At 40.5% G+C, this 15,613-nt stretch overlaps 1 protein-coding gene across 1 annotated transcript in view; it reads right to left on the bottom strand.

Annotated features, from left to right (window-relative positions):
- BEST3 (bestrophin 3) overlaps positions 1–7,685 on the bottom strand; it is a 36,286-nt gene extending 28,601 nt beyond the window's left edge. The window contains exons 1-4 of the mRNA XM_040978226.1: positions 7,477–7,685; positions 5,839–6,005; positions 2,638–2,732; positions 1,962–2,195 (exon numbers count right to left, since the gene is read on the bottom strand). Coding sequence (XP_040834160.1) covers positions 1,962–2,195; positions 2,638–2,732; positions 5,839–5,990 — 481 coding nt within the window. The 5' untranslated portion in view covers positions 5,991–6,005; positions 7,477–7,685. The remainder of the gene's footprint in view (positions 1–1,961; positions 2,196–2,637; positions 2,733–5,838; positions 6,006–7,476) is intronic.
- Positions 7,686–15,613: the final 7,928 nt, after the last annotated feature.

Raw genomic sequence — 15,613 nt, 5'->3', positions numbered from 1 at the left:
CTGTAAGACAGAAGACCTCTCTGTGTCTCTCATTCTAACTCTACCTTTCAAATATTTTTTTTAAAAAGCTGGAGGAAAAGTGACGATTTTTAAAAGTTCCTACTGGTTTTATATCATAATGCAAATGGGATTTGCCAAGCCAATTTTATTTTTTCTATTTTTTAAATTTTTTCATTGGAAAGTCAGATCTACAGAGAAAAGGAAAGACAGAGAGGAAATATATTCTGTCTGCTGATGCACTCCCCAAGTAGCCGCAATGACTGGGGCTGAGCTGATCCAAAGTCAGGAGCCAGGAGCTTTTTTCAGGTCTCCTTCATGTGGGTGTAGGATCCCAGGGCTTTGGGTTGTCCTCAAAAATGCTTTCCAGGCCACTAACAGGGAGCTGAATGGGAAGCGGAGCAGTTGGGATATGAACTGGCACCCATATGGGATCCCAGCGGTTGCAAGGTGAGGACTTTAGCCACTAGGCCTCCACGCCAGGCCCTGGCCAAGCCACCTGTAACTGACACTTGAATCCTGAGCATCTCCTTGAAGCCTGTCCTTTTTTTTCCTTGCTTTTAAATTATTTATTTGAAAGGCAGTCCTAGAGATGGAGAAAGTCTTTGATTTGCTGGTTCACTCTCCAAATGACTGCAATAGCCTGGGCTGGACCTGGTTGAAGCCAGAAGCCTGGAACTTCATCCAGGTGGTCCCATCCCAGGTCACCCACATGGGTGGTAGGGGCCAAGATTACCTAGACCATCTTTCACTGCTTTCCCAGGCACATTTGTTGGAAGGTGGTTTGGAAGCAGAACGGCTGAAACTTAAACCAATGTTCAAATGGGATGCCCACATCACAGGCTGTAACTCCATGGCATTGCCGCCCATTTTTTCTCGTATCTCACTCTGTATTCTCTAGTAACATCATTTGCTCCCTGCCTTCCCTATTCTCACCTTGACTGTCACAACCTCCTTAGCAGAACAGAATCAAGACAGCCTGGTTTTCATAATCACCATGGGTCTTCCAAAGTGAACAACTACTATATAATGCTGTTGTTCTAGAACAGTAGTTCTTAGTATGTGCTAGTCATCTTATAATAATTTACAATAACTCATTGCCTCCTCACAATAAGCTTATCAGGGTTTGAGATGGGTGCTATTTTAGGTTACCATCAGCTTATTTATGGATGAGGAAACTGAGGTGCAAATATAAGTCGCACATAGATGGGGGATTAAGGATTCAAGTGCTTAACTCTGCTTTCAGTAGGTATTTACATTGTCCTTAGAAGCAGGTGCAACAAAAACAAGAATGTCAACAACAACAAATATTGTTCTTAGCTTTGTATTTCCAGGGACGTTTCAGAAAATGGATCTGGACACTGCAGTGTTGTGCTCAGAATCGTCTTAAGATTCCTAGAATGTCTGTGTTTATCAAGGATTGCCTCATGTAACCCTCACCTGTGCATGTGTTTGTATCCAGGATCCCAGATAGAGTAACTGCTGTGGCTATATGTTCCCACCAGTATCTACTTATATTTTGGGAAGAGTATGGGGAGAAAATTCTGAGTGTGAATTTGAATCCCTGCAGTCAGCTGTGTGGTTTAGGGCAGGCTACCACCCTCTTTGAATTGGCTTTCTATTGTTTTTATGTCCCCTTGGACGTTTATTTTTTAAGCTACAGAAAAAAAAAAAAAAGAAGAAGAAGAAGAAGGTGCTGGAAAACTGCCAAGTAGCATTACAGACAGCTTTAATGAAATACTAAGTTACTATTTGCCTCATGGTCATGTGACTGGTAGTGCTTCACCCACTTCCCGGAAGAATCGTCTCGATGGCAGAGACCACGTCCTACTCGTCTCAACCTTGATGCTCTCTGGTCCCTGGCAGGTAAGCAGCCAAGGCTTTTTGAATGAATGAATCACTAGAGGAAAGTTTGGAAGCAATTCAGGTAGGCCCACTGCGTTAGGAAAATCCATTAACAGTACCTGCTTCCACTACGTGGTCCATTGTGGGAAACCTTTTGTAAACAGCTGTGCTCACTGAGCGGAAGATGAGCAGGGACGTGAGGTTGACATAGCGCATCAGTGTCCTTCTGAGTAGGCGCCCATGCTGGTCGCTGCCGTGGACACTGCTGGAGATGAGGAACATCAGCCTGTCTGGCCAGGGCAGATTCACAAACTGGTTCCACCAGCGGTTCACTACCAAAGTCACATAAAACCCTGTAGAACAGTGGGACATTGGACAGCAATTTCTCACAGTAGAAATGAGGGTGACAGCGATGCATTCAGCAGCATTTTAGCCTTTGTCAAAAGGAGCTGGGCAGAGCAGGGAGAATCTAAAAGGAGGATATTATACAAACCTTGTGGCTTTGCCAAGGGCACCCAGTAAGTGGGTGTTAGAATTCAAAGACTGACATAAAAATGGAGAGTTAGTCAAGAGAAAGCTGGGTTGTCTAGTAGCAGATTATTCCCTCTGACTTGTTGGGTGTTAATTTAGCAGAAGCATCCCTGAAGGGGAACCTTACAGAGGATTCTGGGTCTATGGCAAGCAGTGGCGTTACAGGCATGCCTCTCAGCTTGGACACACTCCCATGCACAGTCATCGGTGTCCTCCTAACGGAGACAGCTGTGTGGCTGCATTCTGCGTGTCACCTATACTTACCAAGCACAAAGGTTACTGGAATTTGTTCAGCATATCTGTCACAGTAAATTGATAATTTTTCAAAGTAACGTTTTTGGGCTCCTGTAAGTAACAATCTGGAGCAAAAATAAAATGCACAGCCCTTTATGATATTATACTCCTGCACCTGCTTTGCAGGTGACATCAAGTGCAAACAATACAGCACAAATATTCTGTTGTGTTTTTTCCCCCTAAGGAGCAGTAACTTTTTCCTTTTTACTTAAACTGATGTGTCTCAGAAACTTTGTCCTTGTTTAATACTTCATATCCTAAAGTTTTAGCGTGTAAATATTGTTGGCCATTAAAGACGGATTATTGGCCATTTTATTTTTAAAAACTTCATTGTTTTTAAAGTTTTATGTGATTGACTGGATCTGGAACAAGATATCTCATAAAACAGTATTTTTTAAGCATTCAATAGCAATATTTGGAAAGAATTACTGATTAAGGAGATGTGTGAAGTAGTTGCTAAGTGATCATTCTGAAGCTGACATCTTGATCTCACTTCTCCCTGAATATGCCCTTAGCACGTTCTGGATTGTATGTATCTGTGCTTCAAGGGGGCATTATAACTGATTATGTTAAAGCTCACAATTATTTAAAATGTCAAGCAATCAATGATTAGGTATAAAAATAGAAATGATTAAATAGAATAACTGTCTCCAATTTTTTATCGTGGTCTGAACCAACGTGCCCAAACCTATTTTTCGGTTTTGTTAAACCTAAATACACTGAAGGAGACCATTACTGATGCTTAAATTGTAGGATGAGGATTCAGTCAGAAGAAATATCTCAAGGCAGGTGCATAATAACAATAAAAAAAATCAGCAGAAGCCACGCATGATGAGGTACAAATCCCTAAGGGCAGCTGTTGGAAAGGCAGAAGTAAGCCTGGGGGAGGTCCATTGTTCTGAGTGCCAACCGCATTTCTCAGGGAAGCACGGGATAAGGTGACAAAAGGGAGGAACCAACAGGATGGCAGGAGGGGAACGGATAGGAGTCGGCACTAACTAGGTAGGCATTCAGGGTGCAGGGTGGTTTTGGAGTTTCTGCTGAGCTTAGGAGAAGGTATTTGGATGACTGAAGTCAAGCAAAGCTGGCGAGAGGTACCCTGTGGTCACACAGGCTCCTGAGGGCTATGCTGCTGACATACAGGCAGAGATAGGCAAACTGGCTTTCAGTGAGGAAAGCAGGGACCTGAGGGTCAGACCAAGCCAGACGGTAGTCCCAGATCAGCCACTTACAGAGTCAACTTGGAATGTGTTTTAAATCTCTCTCTGCCTTAGTTTTCTTATTTGTAAATGGGGATAATAAAATCTACATTCCAGGGATGTTGCAAGGATTAAATCTTATATACAAATGAATATGTAGTATATCAAAATATTTGTAAAAGCACTTAACATATAGCCTATAATGTATTAGTAATAAAATAATTGATATTGGTAACTAGCTAATAAGAGTATGCAGCTAACAGACACATGAAAGTAGCTACAAAATACTGTGCAGATCATTTTATCATATCCCTCCAAATATGAGAGATATAATAAAACTAATGACTCTGGGTTTTGCATTGTATTTGTTAAAAATAATTATTTCCTTCTTATAGGATTAATTTAAAGAGCAGCATCATTAGTAGACATGAAAATGAAATGATGTACTTTTGTCACATGTGTGTTTGACTTTCTTGAAAATTTCATCTACAATTCTTAGTATATCTTTTAAGATGTAAGCATTTATTTATTTATCTTCCCCCTTCCACTCCCTTCCAAGAATTTACTTTAATAAGCTTTTATAGTTGGACTTTGACAGATTAAAGTGGATTTGGATCAGCAATTGTTACAAATGTTAGCATTCTTTAGTTTGTAGAAAAATATATGAATAATAATTTTGGAGGGTCTTAGACATATTATGATATTTGAGTCAAAGTTGTGGTCCCACAGAGGGTATCTAGCTACATTGCAACTGTTCCAGGGGCTATTCTAGTCTAAGTATCAGGAGCAACAATAAACTCACATTAATAAAAATAAACTAATGAGCCAATGATCCTGGAACATCACTGTCTTCCACCATTTCATGGTCTGAAGGTCTAGGTGGCATATAAGTAAACTGTCAGTGGAATATATAAACCATATCTGAAAAATCATTAGCAGTTTTAAATAAGATTTCCCTTTTAAAGGCATTTTGACAAAATTTCTACCAAATAGCTCCTCCTTTCTTTAGTTTTGCTAATTCTTGGCTGGCTGAATTACTATCCCTGTTCTCCCAATGGGGACCTGTTGCTGCAAGGAAGGCTGTAGGTGAGAGCAGTGGTACACAGATTTGTTCATCTGAATGCCAAGGAGACACAACAAACTGATGTACATAGGAAAGGTGGAAATACAGCCTCAAAAACCTTTAGCTTTCATATTTTAAAGTTTAGCTTCCAATCGTAAGAAAAACTCTTAAGGCTTCCGTCTTCTCATAGTGGTAACATTTTGTTAAGGCTGTAATTTTAGCCACAGGCATAATTCCTGGACGTGGTTTTGCTCAAATTCTCTATCTGCCCATGTTGGTTGTGGTGTTATAAAGAGGAAGAGCTTCCTTTTGTGAATACATCATGTCCTGAACTCAGAAGATACAAAGATAAATGAATCAGTCTTCAAGCCTTGCCCTTGATTGAGATATTGGCAAGGTGGGTGGGCACTAGATTAGATCTTGTCCATCCAGGCAAGAGGAAGGAAAGTTGTTGATTGGTATCATTCATATGAGCATGTGAATGACATAGTTGTAATAAGCTATTGGATCACAAATTAGAGTGCCATAATGAGAGGGCATGAATGATTATTCGTCGGGGACTCTGCCCATTCAAAATTATCACATAGAATCGAAGTGTAAATCTTCTCATCTGTGCCTATAGCAGCATTATTAATGTACAGCTGCTACCTCATCAGGATCAACTCAATGTGAGGCTGCACTGAGATCCCCCTGAATGTGACAGTTAAGAGTCTGGCTTTATATCCTACCAATGGTTAGATGGGGATTACAAGACTCTTGTCCTAAGGAGAAGACAACAGAGGGGTTCATGCAAAGGAAGAGGTTACATACATAATGGAAGTCAGAGGCACCCCGGGAGTCTGGATTTTTGAGACTGTATTTTTACATGATATTTGATAGCGATTTAAGGAGACATGCAAAGGAAGATACCTGTATACCAAGCTTATTGCTGTGTAAAGAACTGCGAAAACAATGAACTCTCTGTACAGCAGTTTATAGATGCTGCCTCTCCATTTGAGGAGCAATCTATGAAATCCAAAAAAGGTCGCATTTGCTACTTTACTGGAGTAGGTGACAGTCATCTTGGAGATTTTTTTCTAGAAGAGCAAGAAGACAAAAGAGAAGTAAGTCACATTTATGATGGGGCAAAAGCTGGGTATCAAAGGCAGTGCATGTCTGCAGTCGGTCAGCCATCTTCCCTTTCTGCCTTTCTTAGGTACTTGAGATAACCACTACCTTTGTGCTATAGTGTTCTTAAAAAAAAAAAAAGGAAAAAGAAGTTTGTGGAAAGAGTGGCATCAGAAATTTTAAACTTTCCTTAATTGCTAAATGTTATTTTCTGTTATGTAGTCATTCAATAAATATCCGATGAATACCTACAGCACACAGAGATAACATTTCTTGTTATATGGTTTGCTAATTCATGGGAGGATTTAGCATGTGGATGTGCTACATCTTCCAAAACTGTAGCCAAACTTACTGTTGGGACCTCCATTAGCTAGAGTATGAAAAGTGTCATTAATTCAACCTTTAAACTTTCTACAGGGCATGACGGCTCTCTTAGAAACTGGGAGATATTGTTGGAAAGAAGCAAGACCCTCATGGGATTATGGTTGATGGTCACCTATGGTGGTTTTAGATGGATAGTGATATCTGAGGGCACAGTTAGCATCCTGTGCGCTCAGGAAGGTGGCCAAAATATTGGGTCACAGTGGGGGGAGGAAGATGCATTTTCCTAATGAAAAAGTCTCCCATGAAACAGTCAGGGTTGAGTGCTTCATTTTCTGCTTGGAGCTGAACCAGAAGAGGCTATTATTGTAGAGCTCTCTTTAGGTCTAAGCCTTGGATGTAAGGAGATGAAAATGGGGTTTGCAAAGCCCTGTTTTCCAGAAAATTATCTATGAAGAGAGTCTTACAGTTGCTTTGACTCAAACCCTGGAGCTTGTAGGTAGGATTGGACTACGCAGAAGCAATACATTCAATAGCAGATTCTTTTTAAATGTATAGTATTCTACGCCACATATTTTATCATAAATGAGAGAATTTTCTGTCTCTAGGAAAACAATCTAATTCTAATGCACCTGTTTTCTGCAGGGAAAAGCAACCCTGAAGCTGTAATCACCACATTTTTTCTTTATTATCACAATAATAAATTAATAAATAATATTAATATTAATAAATAATAATAATAAATTATCACAATTTTTTTCTGTATTATCACAATCTTAGCCTTCAACATATTAATACAGAAACCAGGGCCTTTTGGCACCAGTGAGCAGCATTCCAGAAGCCTGGGACTCATGCCACAAAGCTGGTTTTATTTTTCTACCTTTATCTAGTCTATTTGTCTAATGTGACCCCAGGCAAGGCTGGGAGAGGAACATCACAAGTTCAGTTCAGTTTACAATTTGTTCTCATGAGCGTGGTAGTTTTAAATACCAATCCTTAAATAACTTTCCTTTCTTTCATTTACTAGTTCACCCTTCTATTTAAATTCTGTCTGTAGACCCAAGCTGGCATGGAGTAGAGATCAGAAGGAAAAGGCATAGGTTTACTGTGCGCACTAACCTATTTCTGTGGTTTGGAGTCTCCGACAGGAAAGAAAATCTTCCAGATTCAGGCTCCCCCTGAAGAGGTGCCTTCAGGTCGATGGTGGCCTCTTGGTTTCACCTCTCACTCGTGCACAGTCAGAGTTTCTCTTCTCTGGCTGCTGGAAGGACCCAGAGTGAAACAAGCGCAGGGGTTAAATGTTTTTCCACTTGTGGAGGCCTGTTTATGCCAATTTGCCCACTGATGACAGTTATAGCCGGGGACAGACAGAAGCAACAGCTGCTGATGTTGCTTTTTCTCTCGTCTATAATTATAACTCCACCTGCCGCCCACAGCACCTCTTTGAATGAGGAGCCGGCAGTGACGTGAAGGATGTCGGGCCACTTAAGTCTGTTCGGTTATTTTGACTTCATCCTGGGATCAAGGAAGCCAGATTCCCTCTGAAGGGGTTCTACCTATCCCCAACGGGAAACAGGACAGACGTTTGGGGCTTGAAATGAAGAAGAAATCTGAAGGAAGCTGTGAACTGGTGCAGAGAGGAGTGAAAACAGGATTTCTGCTCATCTATTACCAGTAACACATATGTCTGGGAGCATGTGCATTCCTATGCAACTGTGTGCATCACTACACACGTGTGTATAGGTATGTAAGCACACGTGCACACATGTGTAAGTGCATGTGTGTGTTTCAGAACAGCATGGGAAATAATGAGGTGTGATTGCTAAATATACTGGAAAACAGTAATGCACTCTGATTCATTACGTTTCTTGCACTTCCGTAAGCTCAGAAAATTCTGTATTACCTAGTTTGTCTTCTCTTAGGTGGACTGTGTCTATGTATCTCCCTTTGTAAAAGGGAGAACTCTGCATTCTCCAAATAATGGAATAATTAATTTCAGGGACCTCTTTAACCTTCCAAAGAGCCCTAAGTATATAAATTGTTACAGCTTAAAGTAAATGATTCAAAAGTCAGATAGTTCTGTGGAGAAAGGTATAAGAAAAGTTTATTTGAAAGTTGGGATACATATGATTAAACCTTTTTCTGAAGTGTTTTTAAGTTTGTTACACATTTGACTGGTTTATCATCAACTATAAGAGGTAAAAGCAGAGCTGTAGAGTTCCAGTTCATGTACAGCATGGCGTACTGTACAGATGGCTACTCATTACCTTGTTGCTGTTCAGACATTTGGGCAAATCTACCAACATTTTAAAAAAGAGGTATGCAATGTCCTCCATTTGGGCACTCGAGTTGCCATGCAAATGGTCAAATAGACTGGGTATTGCACTTAATAAAATTTGTAAAGTTGGTTGATGCTGTTGAATTTGAGTAAAGTCCAACAGGCGTGTTTATAAAGTAGGGAAGCATTGAAGGCGTTTTGTGAACTGCTTCTCCTTGCATTTCCTACTGAATGAATCTGAAACCGGTGGTGATTTCTAGCATAGTGACTGAAGTCTCCGCTTGGAGGCGTGGTAAGCGCTGTTGGTAGGCATAAATGTTCATGTCTCCCATCACGTTGTTCTCAGAAACAACTAATTAAAGGCTGGAGAGTCACTCTAAATGTTAAGTTAGTCAATAATTAGAATGATGAAACTCCCGTAATTGTGCTGGTATGTGTCTGGAGGTAATTTATTTATTTCTTACTTCTTTTTTTTAATTAAAGGTTTTATTTATTTTTATTGCAAAGTCAGATATACAGAGAGGAGGAGAGACAGAGAAGAAGATCTTCCATCTGCTGATTGAGCCCCCAAGCAGCTGCAATGGCTGGAGCTGAGCCGATCCGAAGCCAGGAGCCAGGAACTTTTTCCAGGTCTCCCATGTGGGTGCAGGATCCCAAAGTCTTGGGCCATCCTCGACCACTTCCCCAGGTCACAAGCAAAGAGCTGGATCAGAAATGGAGCAGCTGGGACACAAATCAGCTCCCAGGGTCCCAGAGCAGACAAGACAAATAAAACACTACTGAGCCATCGTGCCAGGCCCTGGAGGTGATTTCTAACAATACTGAAAAGTGAAGGTGCTGTTTAGAAATTTACTCTTTAGAGGAGAAGACACATTACTCTAGCTTATTTCAAAATCTCTTAGCACATACCAAATTACAAAGTTTACTTTGTGTAGGATGTTTTGAAGAAAACAGTAATATTTCTTGGTTAAAACAGACCTATTTTTCCAGAAAGCAAGAAGATATGTAAAGTAAAAACTGCACATGAAGAACAACGTACCATTCTGTAATGCCACACTAAGAGTGTATTATCATACATTAGCTTCATTTTTCTGGACTTTTGTAGAGAGTACTTTAACTCTTATAACCAATTACAATGTGATAGACTCTCAGGCAAATTTAGGGCTGTACAAAGTGACCATACTTGCTGTATTTTGACAGACAACATCAGGTTACATGATTCTGGCTGCTCTAACTTCCAGTAGTCCTGTTAAGCACATTGCCTGGTTCCAGCTAACCTCCAGTGACAGGACAATTCATAAAAAAGGGCACGTGATGGGGAACAGTGATATTCAACTACAAATGTCAAGACAAATCACCATTTATTACTTCAAGAAACAAACAAAAAAACAGTAACAGCAGTAACATCAACTGTGGGTTGACTATTAAAAATATCTAAATGCTTTCTTTATAGAACTTATTTATTTGAAAGGCAGAGAGACGGACACATCCACTGGTTCGCCTCCAAAATGCTTGCAGCAGGCCTTTGCAGAACTCCATCCAGGTCTCTCCTCTGGGCAGTAGGAACCCAGCATTTGAGCCACTACCTGCTGTCTGCCCGGGTGTGCATTAGCTGGAAGCTGGAGCCAGGAGCAGAGCTGGGACTCAAACGAAGTGCCCTGATTTCAGATGAGGGCACCTTACCCATTGTGCCAAATGTCCATCCTAAGAACTAGCTATTTTTAAAAATCCCACATTCACTTTAAGCTGATTTAATTACTTCATTGTTGAAGAAATCTCTTGGCAAAATTCTTTTGAGAGTTTCATTGGACGTAGTCATGTGTAGACAAAACTTTGTGTTCAAATATTAACTAAAGATCAGAAACTTTTTATTTTGGAGGACTTGATGCTGAACCTGATATTTTTGGGAGGAATTTAAACATTTTTGGAGAAAAAAAATTTGCAAACATCTATGTTGCAGAAAATTGAGGCTGATAATTGAAGTGGGCTGGAATGGCAGGGAGAGAATCAGTTTGAAGGTTACTGTGGTTGGTTAGGTATGAACTGGGTTGATGGTGGTTGGAATGCAGGGTGAGGACGTCAGAGGCAATCTAGAGGCAAACGACCGGTGGAGGGGCAGGGAGCGGGCAGTAGGACTGAGTCAGAAGGCCTGTTCCTTTGTCCTTGGAACCTGTTTGCTCATAAAGAACAAATAGCAAGAACCAGATTCTCAGATTTGTTCAAGTGACACAGCTCTTCATGGGGCTCCATGACATTTTGATATCCTTAATTTAACCTGGCAAGCAGGAGCACTTTACTAGCAAAAATGGATGCAAGGCAAAGTCACAGATAAGAGCTCACGTGCTGCTAAAACATCAAGTAATTGAATTAAACTTCCCTTCCTCTTCCTTCCCTTCTCCCTCTCCTCTTCCCCCCCTTCCCTTCCATTCCTTTCTCTTCTCCTTCTCTCCTCCCCTTCCTTCCCTTCCCCCCTCCTCCGCTCTCCTTCCTGCCCTCCCCTCTCTTCTCCTCTCCCTTCCTCCCTTCTCCTCTCCTCTCTTCTCCTTCCCTCCCTCCCATCCCCTCCCCTCTCTTCTCCTTCCCTCCCTCCTCCTCGCCTCCCCTTCCCTTTTGCCTCTGCTTCTCCTCTCTTTCCCCCTACCCTCCCTTACCCTGTTTTCTTTTCCATTCCCTTCCCTGTCTTTGTTGCTGTCTCTCTCTTGCAAAAGACAAATATGTAAAAATCTGAAAAGAATCAGAGTAAAGCACAGAGAATAGTCACTAATTAGTTCTTCCACAGCATAATACCTGGTTGAGTTGGTTTGAGAACTATTTAGAACAACTTTTTTTTTTTTTTTTTTAGGTAAATGTTTACTGGCCTAGTAGCTTCTCTAGAAACCATACAACATTTTATTGTATTTTCTTACTGACTGGATACAACAGTGGCATAAAAAGTAACTGGGATTGTTTTAGTTTGGGATTAGGATAGTTTTCTGATATTTGTTCTTAGCCTTGGAACTTTGCCAAAAATCAAATGTATGAAACTGGGGAAACTTCAATTAACTTTTTTCTCTCTAGTTTGAAAGATAATGCTTTCTCTTTGATTTCGGGGGAGGACTCTCTGTAACTCCTAGGACCTGAATGTCAATGGAGTTTTATTACAGCTGAGACTGCACACTCATGAAAGATTGGATGTTTGAAGAGTTAGCCTGGCTTTCTTGCGGAGTAATTGCCAACTCAACAAAAACAGAAATGCATCAGTTCAAATTTTGAAGGTTATCTTTTTCTAATAGAGGGTACGGAAGCTTTGTTCTATTTTCAAGACAGAAACATGGTCGAGAGGATTATTGTCATGCTGCTAGAACTGTGTCCTGTACTTTATAATTAATAACAGCTGGTCTTGCTCTGCTCAAAAAATTCCAGATTGTGAAAGAAAAAACTATTACAACATAGAATCAATTTAAAATCAGTTCAATCTCACAAAAACATACAAATCTAAGAATGTTGTTTCTTCCATAGAGCTGTGAAATTCTGTTACTTTACTGCTGTAAAGTGGGAAGTGTTATAACTGGAGGAGTAAAGAGAATTTAAAAAATTTTTTGTGGATGCTTATTAGGAATAAGCTATGCATGGATTTCAAATTTTCTCACCAAAGTAAGCTGATCTTCTAATTCCATTTTTCTACGAGCTCTCTGATGTACAATGTTGTTTTGGTAGATAGGAAATGTCATACATAAACATTCAAAAATATTTTTATGTGATAAATTGCAGGTGGAAATGGCAAATAATTTTTGATTTTAGCTATCTGATATGGTAGATGGAGTGTTTCTCACATATCAGTACAATTTTTTTAAAAAAATTATTTATTGTTATTTTTCCTGGAAAGGCAGAGTTATAGAGAAAGAGATCGCCCATTCACTGATTCGCTTCTCAAATGGTCTTAACAGCCAGAGTTGAACCCATCCAAAGCCAGGAGCCAGGAGCTTCCTCCAGGTCTCCCACATGGGTACAGAAGCCCAGGAACTTGGGCTATCCTCCACTGCTTTCCCAGGCCATATACAAGCAGCTGGATTGGAAGTGGAACAGCCAGGATTTGAACTGGTGCCCATATGGGATGCCAGCACAGCAGGTGGAGGTTTGTCCATCTATACCACTGCACTAGCCCCTTGATATGATTTTTATTGGCTTCTTAGTAGCAGTTACTGCTGGGGGAATACTGGGTTTGGAGTAAGGAGGTGAAGGGGAAATGTGAGTTTCTGCCTCATCTATATGTATTTTTAAGATTTATTTATTTATTTATTTGAGAGACTGTCAGAGAGAGAGAAAAGTCTTCTATGTATTGGTTCACTCTCCAAAGGGCTGCAACATCCAGGGCTGGGACAGACCAAAGAGAGAATCCTGGAATTCCATCCATGTCTCTCATGTGGATGAGGATGACAGGGTCTCATGCACTCAGGCCATTATCTACTGCTTTCCCATGCATATTAGCAGGAAACTAGATTGGAAGTGCAGCAGCTGGGGCTTGAACTGATGCTCATATGGAACTCGGGTGTTACAAGTAGGAGCTTAACTCACTTCACTTCAACATCAGCCCCAGCATTCTTATTTTTATACATAATCACATGCAATAAAAATCTGATTTAACCACCTTAACTCCAAGTTTAAACTCCTAGACCAGATCTTTTACTCAACTCCAAGCCTGTACTTGCTTTTTCCATGAACATCTCAATTCCTACACATCCTTAAAATGAACCCCTGATCTTCTAAACATGCTGTCCCCCAAATTCTCTCCATTTCAACCTCTGAGTGCCCCTTCTTTCCAGAAGACCAGAAACCTTGCAGTCCTCCCAATTCTTTCCTTGCTCTCACAACATGATGTAATCTTGGAGCACCTTATAGGGCCCATCTTCAGAATGTCCTCAGGAATCATCATCGCACTTTCCTAACTCACCTGCTCACCCCACTTCTTCAGAGCTGTGTCACCATCCTCCCAGCAGACTCCCTGGAGCTCTCCCTGCAGAGTGATTTTAATAAATGCTGTCAGGCAAGTCCTGTCATTCCCCTACTCAGAATTCCTCAATGGTTCCCTGTGGCTCACAGAGAGGCAGCCCAGATGTTTCAGCGGCCTGCAGTGTCTACATGACTTGCTCCATTTCCTGTTACTCTTTTGGACTCATCTGCAACCTTATGTGTCTCTTCCTTCTTGGAACTCACCAGGCATATCTCCAGTTCCAAAAGCCATAGTAGGGTGTGTCTTCCTTCCTGGAAAGCTCTTTGTTTAGGTGAGCTTTCTCATTCATTTCTTTCAAGTTGGCTCAGATAGATATCTTCTCAGTGAGCTGTTTACTCAATACTTAGGTCTGCATCCTGCCGTGCATAACTCCTGAGCCACTTAACCTGCTCGGCTTTCTCCTCCTACTCCAATGGAGTTTCATGAACGCAGGGAACTGTCTATGTTGTTCCACATAGTGCTTGGGTCCAGGAACATGTATTAAATATATACATTATAAAAGAGCTCAGGAAAAAGGAGGTGGGGAAGGAGCCTATACCCCGTGTCAGAGTGCCTCTGATCATGAAGTATCCAGCTCTTCACTGCAGCTTCTTGCTAATGCCCATGTTGGAGACCATCACAGGCTTTTGGGAAGTAAATCAGTTAATGGGAATTTTCTCAAATTAACAACAAAAAGCCCAGAGAAATTTCCACTGTTTCTTGTGAATATGTGAATTACATGAAGCTGGGTTCTATGACTATTTTGTTAGTTGATTTAGATCCAATGCCCAATGAATTATCTGGCATCTAATATGCATTCAATAAATATTTGTAGATTGAATAAGTGAGCATGTATTTTCAGATGTTTTAGCACATTGTTTTCACTCAAACGGTTTTTGTTGAAGAATTTTTAAAAAGACTCAACATTTTTCTTGCGGAGATGAGTCTCACAGCACTTTAGACGTGAAAGGCAGTTCTTACTCAGGGGCCTGGGACATACTGACTTTGCAGTCAACAGTAACGTGGAGTGCTTGGTCTGCATTATGTTTGGTCACCTCCGTCCTTCACCAGTTAGATCAGGAACTTGGAAGAAGGATGTGGGAGGCCTTTCCTAAGTCTACCTGCCTGAAACAGCCTCTGAATTTATTCTTTTTTTTTTTTCCTTTTTTTCCTTTTTGCTGATTTTAAGAAGTTTTTACAGGAGCCTGCTGTACGTTAAATGAATTACTTAAAAATGATATCAAGGGGTCATGTATTTCATATGTGTAATTTTAAGATTATCATGGCACTTCCCATCCTACGCTTCCTGACTCCCATCCTGTTTCCTCCTTCTTCTTCATATTTTATTTCATTTTATTATTTTTGTTTTACAATGACATGCTTTAAATTTTCCAGAGAGTGGCTGGATCATATGGTAGATCTGTTTTCCTATTCTTGGGGAGTCTCCTTATTGTCTTCCCCAATGGTTGTACCAGTGTACATTCCCACCAACAGAGGATGAGGGTGGTGGTGCTCCATATCCTCACTGGCGTTTAGTATTTTGTTATTTTCTGCTGATAGCTGTCCTAACAGGGATGAGGTGAAACCTCATTGTGGTTTTTATTTGCATTTCCCTTATGGTGATCCTGAGCCACTTTCATGTATGTTGACCACTTATATTTAACCCTTTGAAAAATACCCATTCATATTCTTAGCTCATTTCTTAACTGGATTGCTTGTTTTGTTATTATTGAGTTTCTTGATCTCATAAAATATATTCTGGATATCAATCCTTTGTGAATTTTACAGTGTCCAATTTTTTTCCCCATTCTGTTTGTTACCTCTTTGTTGAGTGTTTCCTTGGTTGTGCAGAAGCATCTTAGCTTGATGTAATCCCATTATCTGTTTTTGCCTTAATTGCTTGTTCTTCTGGGGTATTAACCAAGTATTTTTCCTGTACCAATGTCTTGCAATGTTTCCCCTATGCATTCCTCTAGAAATCAGATGGTTTCAGATCTTAGATTTAGATC

This window comes from Ochotona curzoniae, unplaced genomic scaffold (assembly GCF_017591425.1).
Source record: "Ochotona curzoniae isolate NIBS_2020 unplaced genomic scaffold, NIBS_Ocur_1.0 contig_1014, whole genome shotgun sequence".
Taxonomy (NCBI): domain Eukaryota; kingdom Metazoa; phylum Chordata; class Mammalia; order Lagomorpha; family Ochotonidae; genus Ochotona; species Ochotona curzoniae.
Note: the sequence above shows the minus strand (reverse complement) of the source record. Positions and strands in the feature narration are given on the sequence as shown.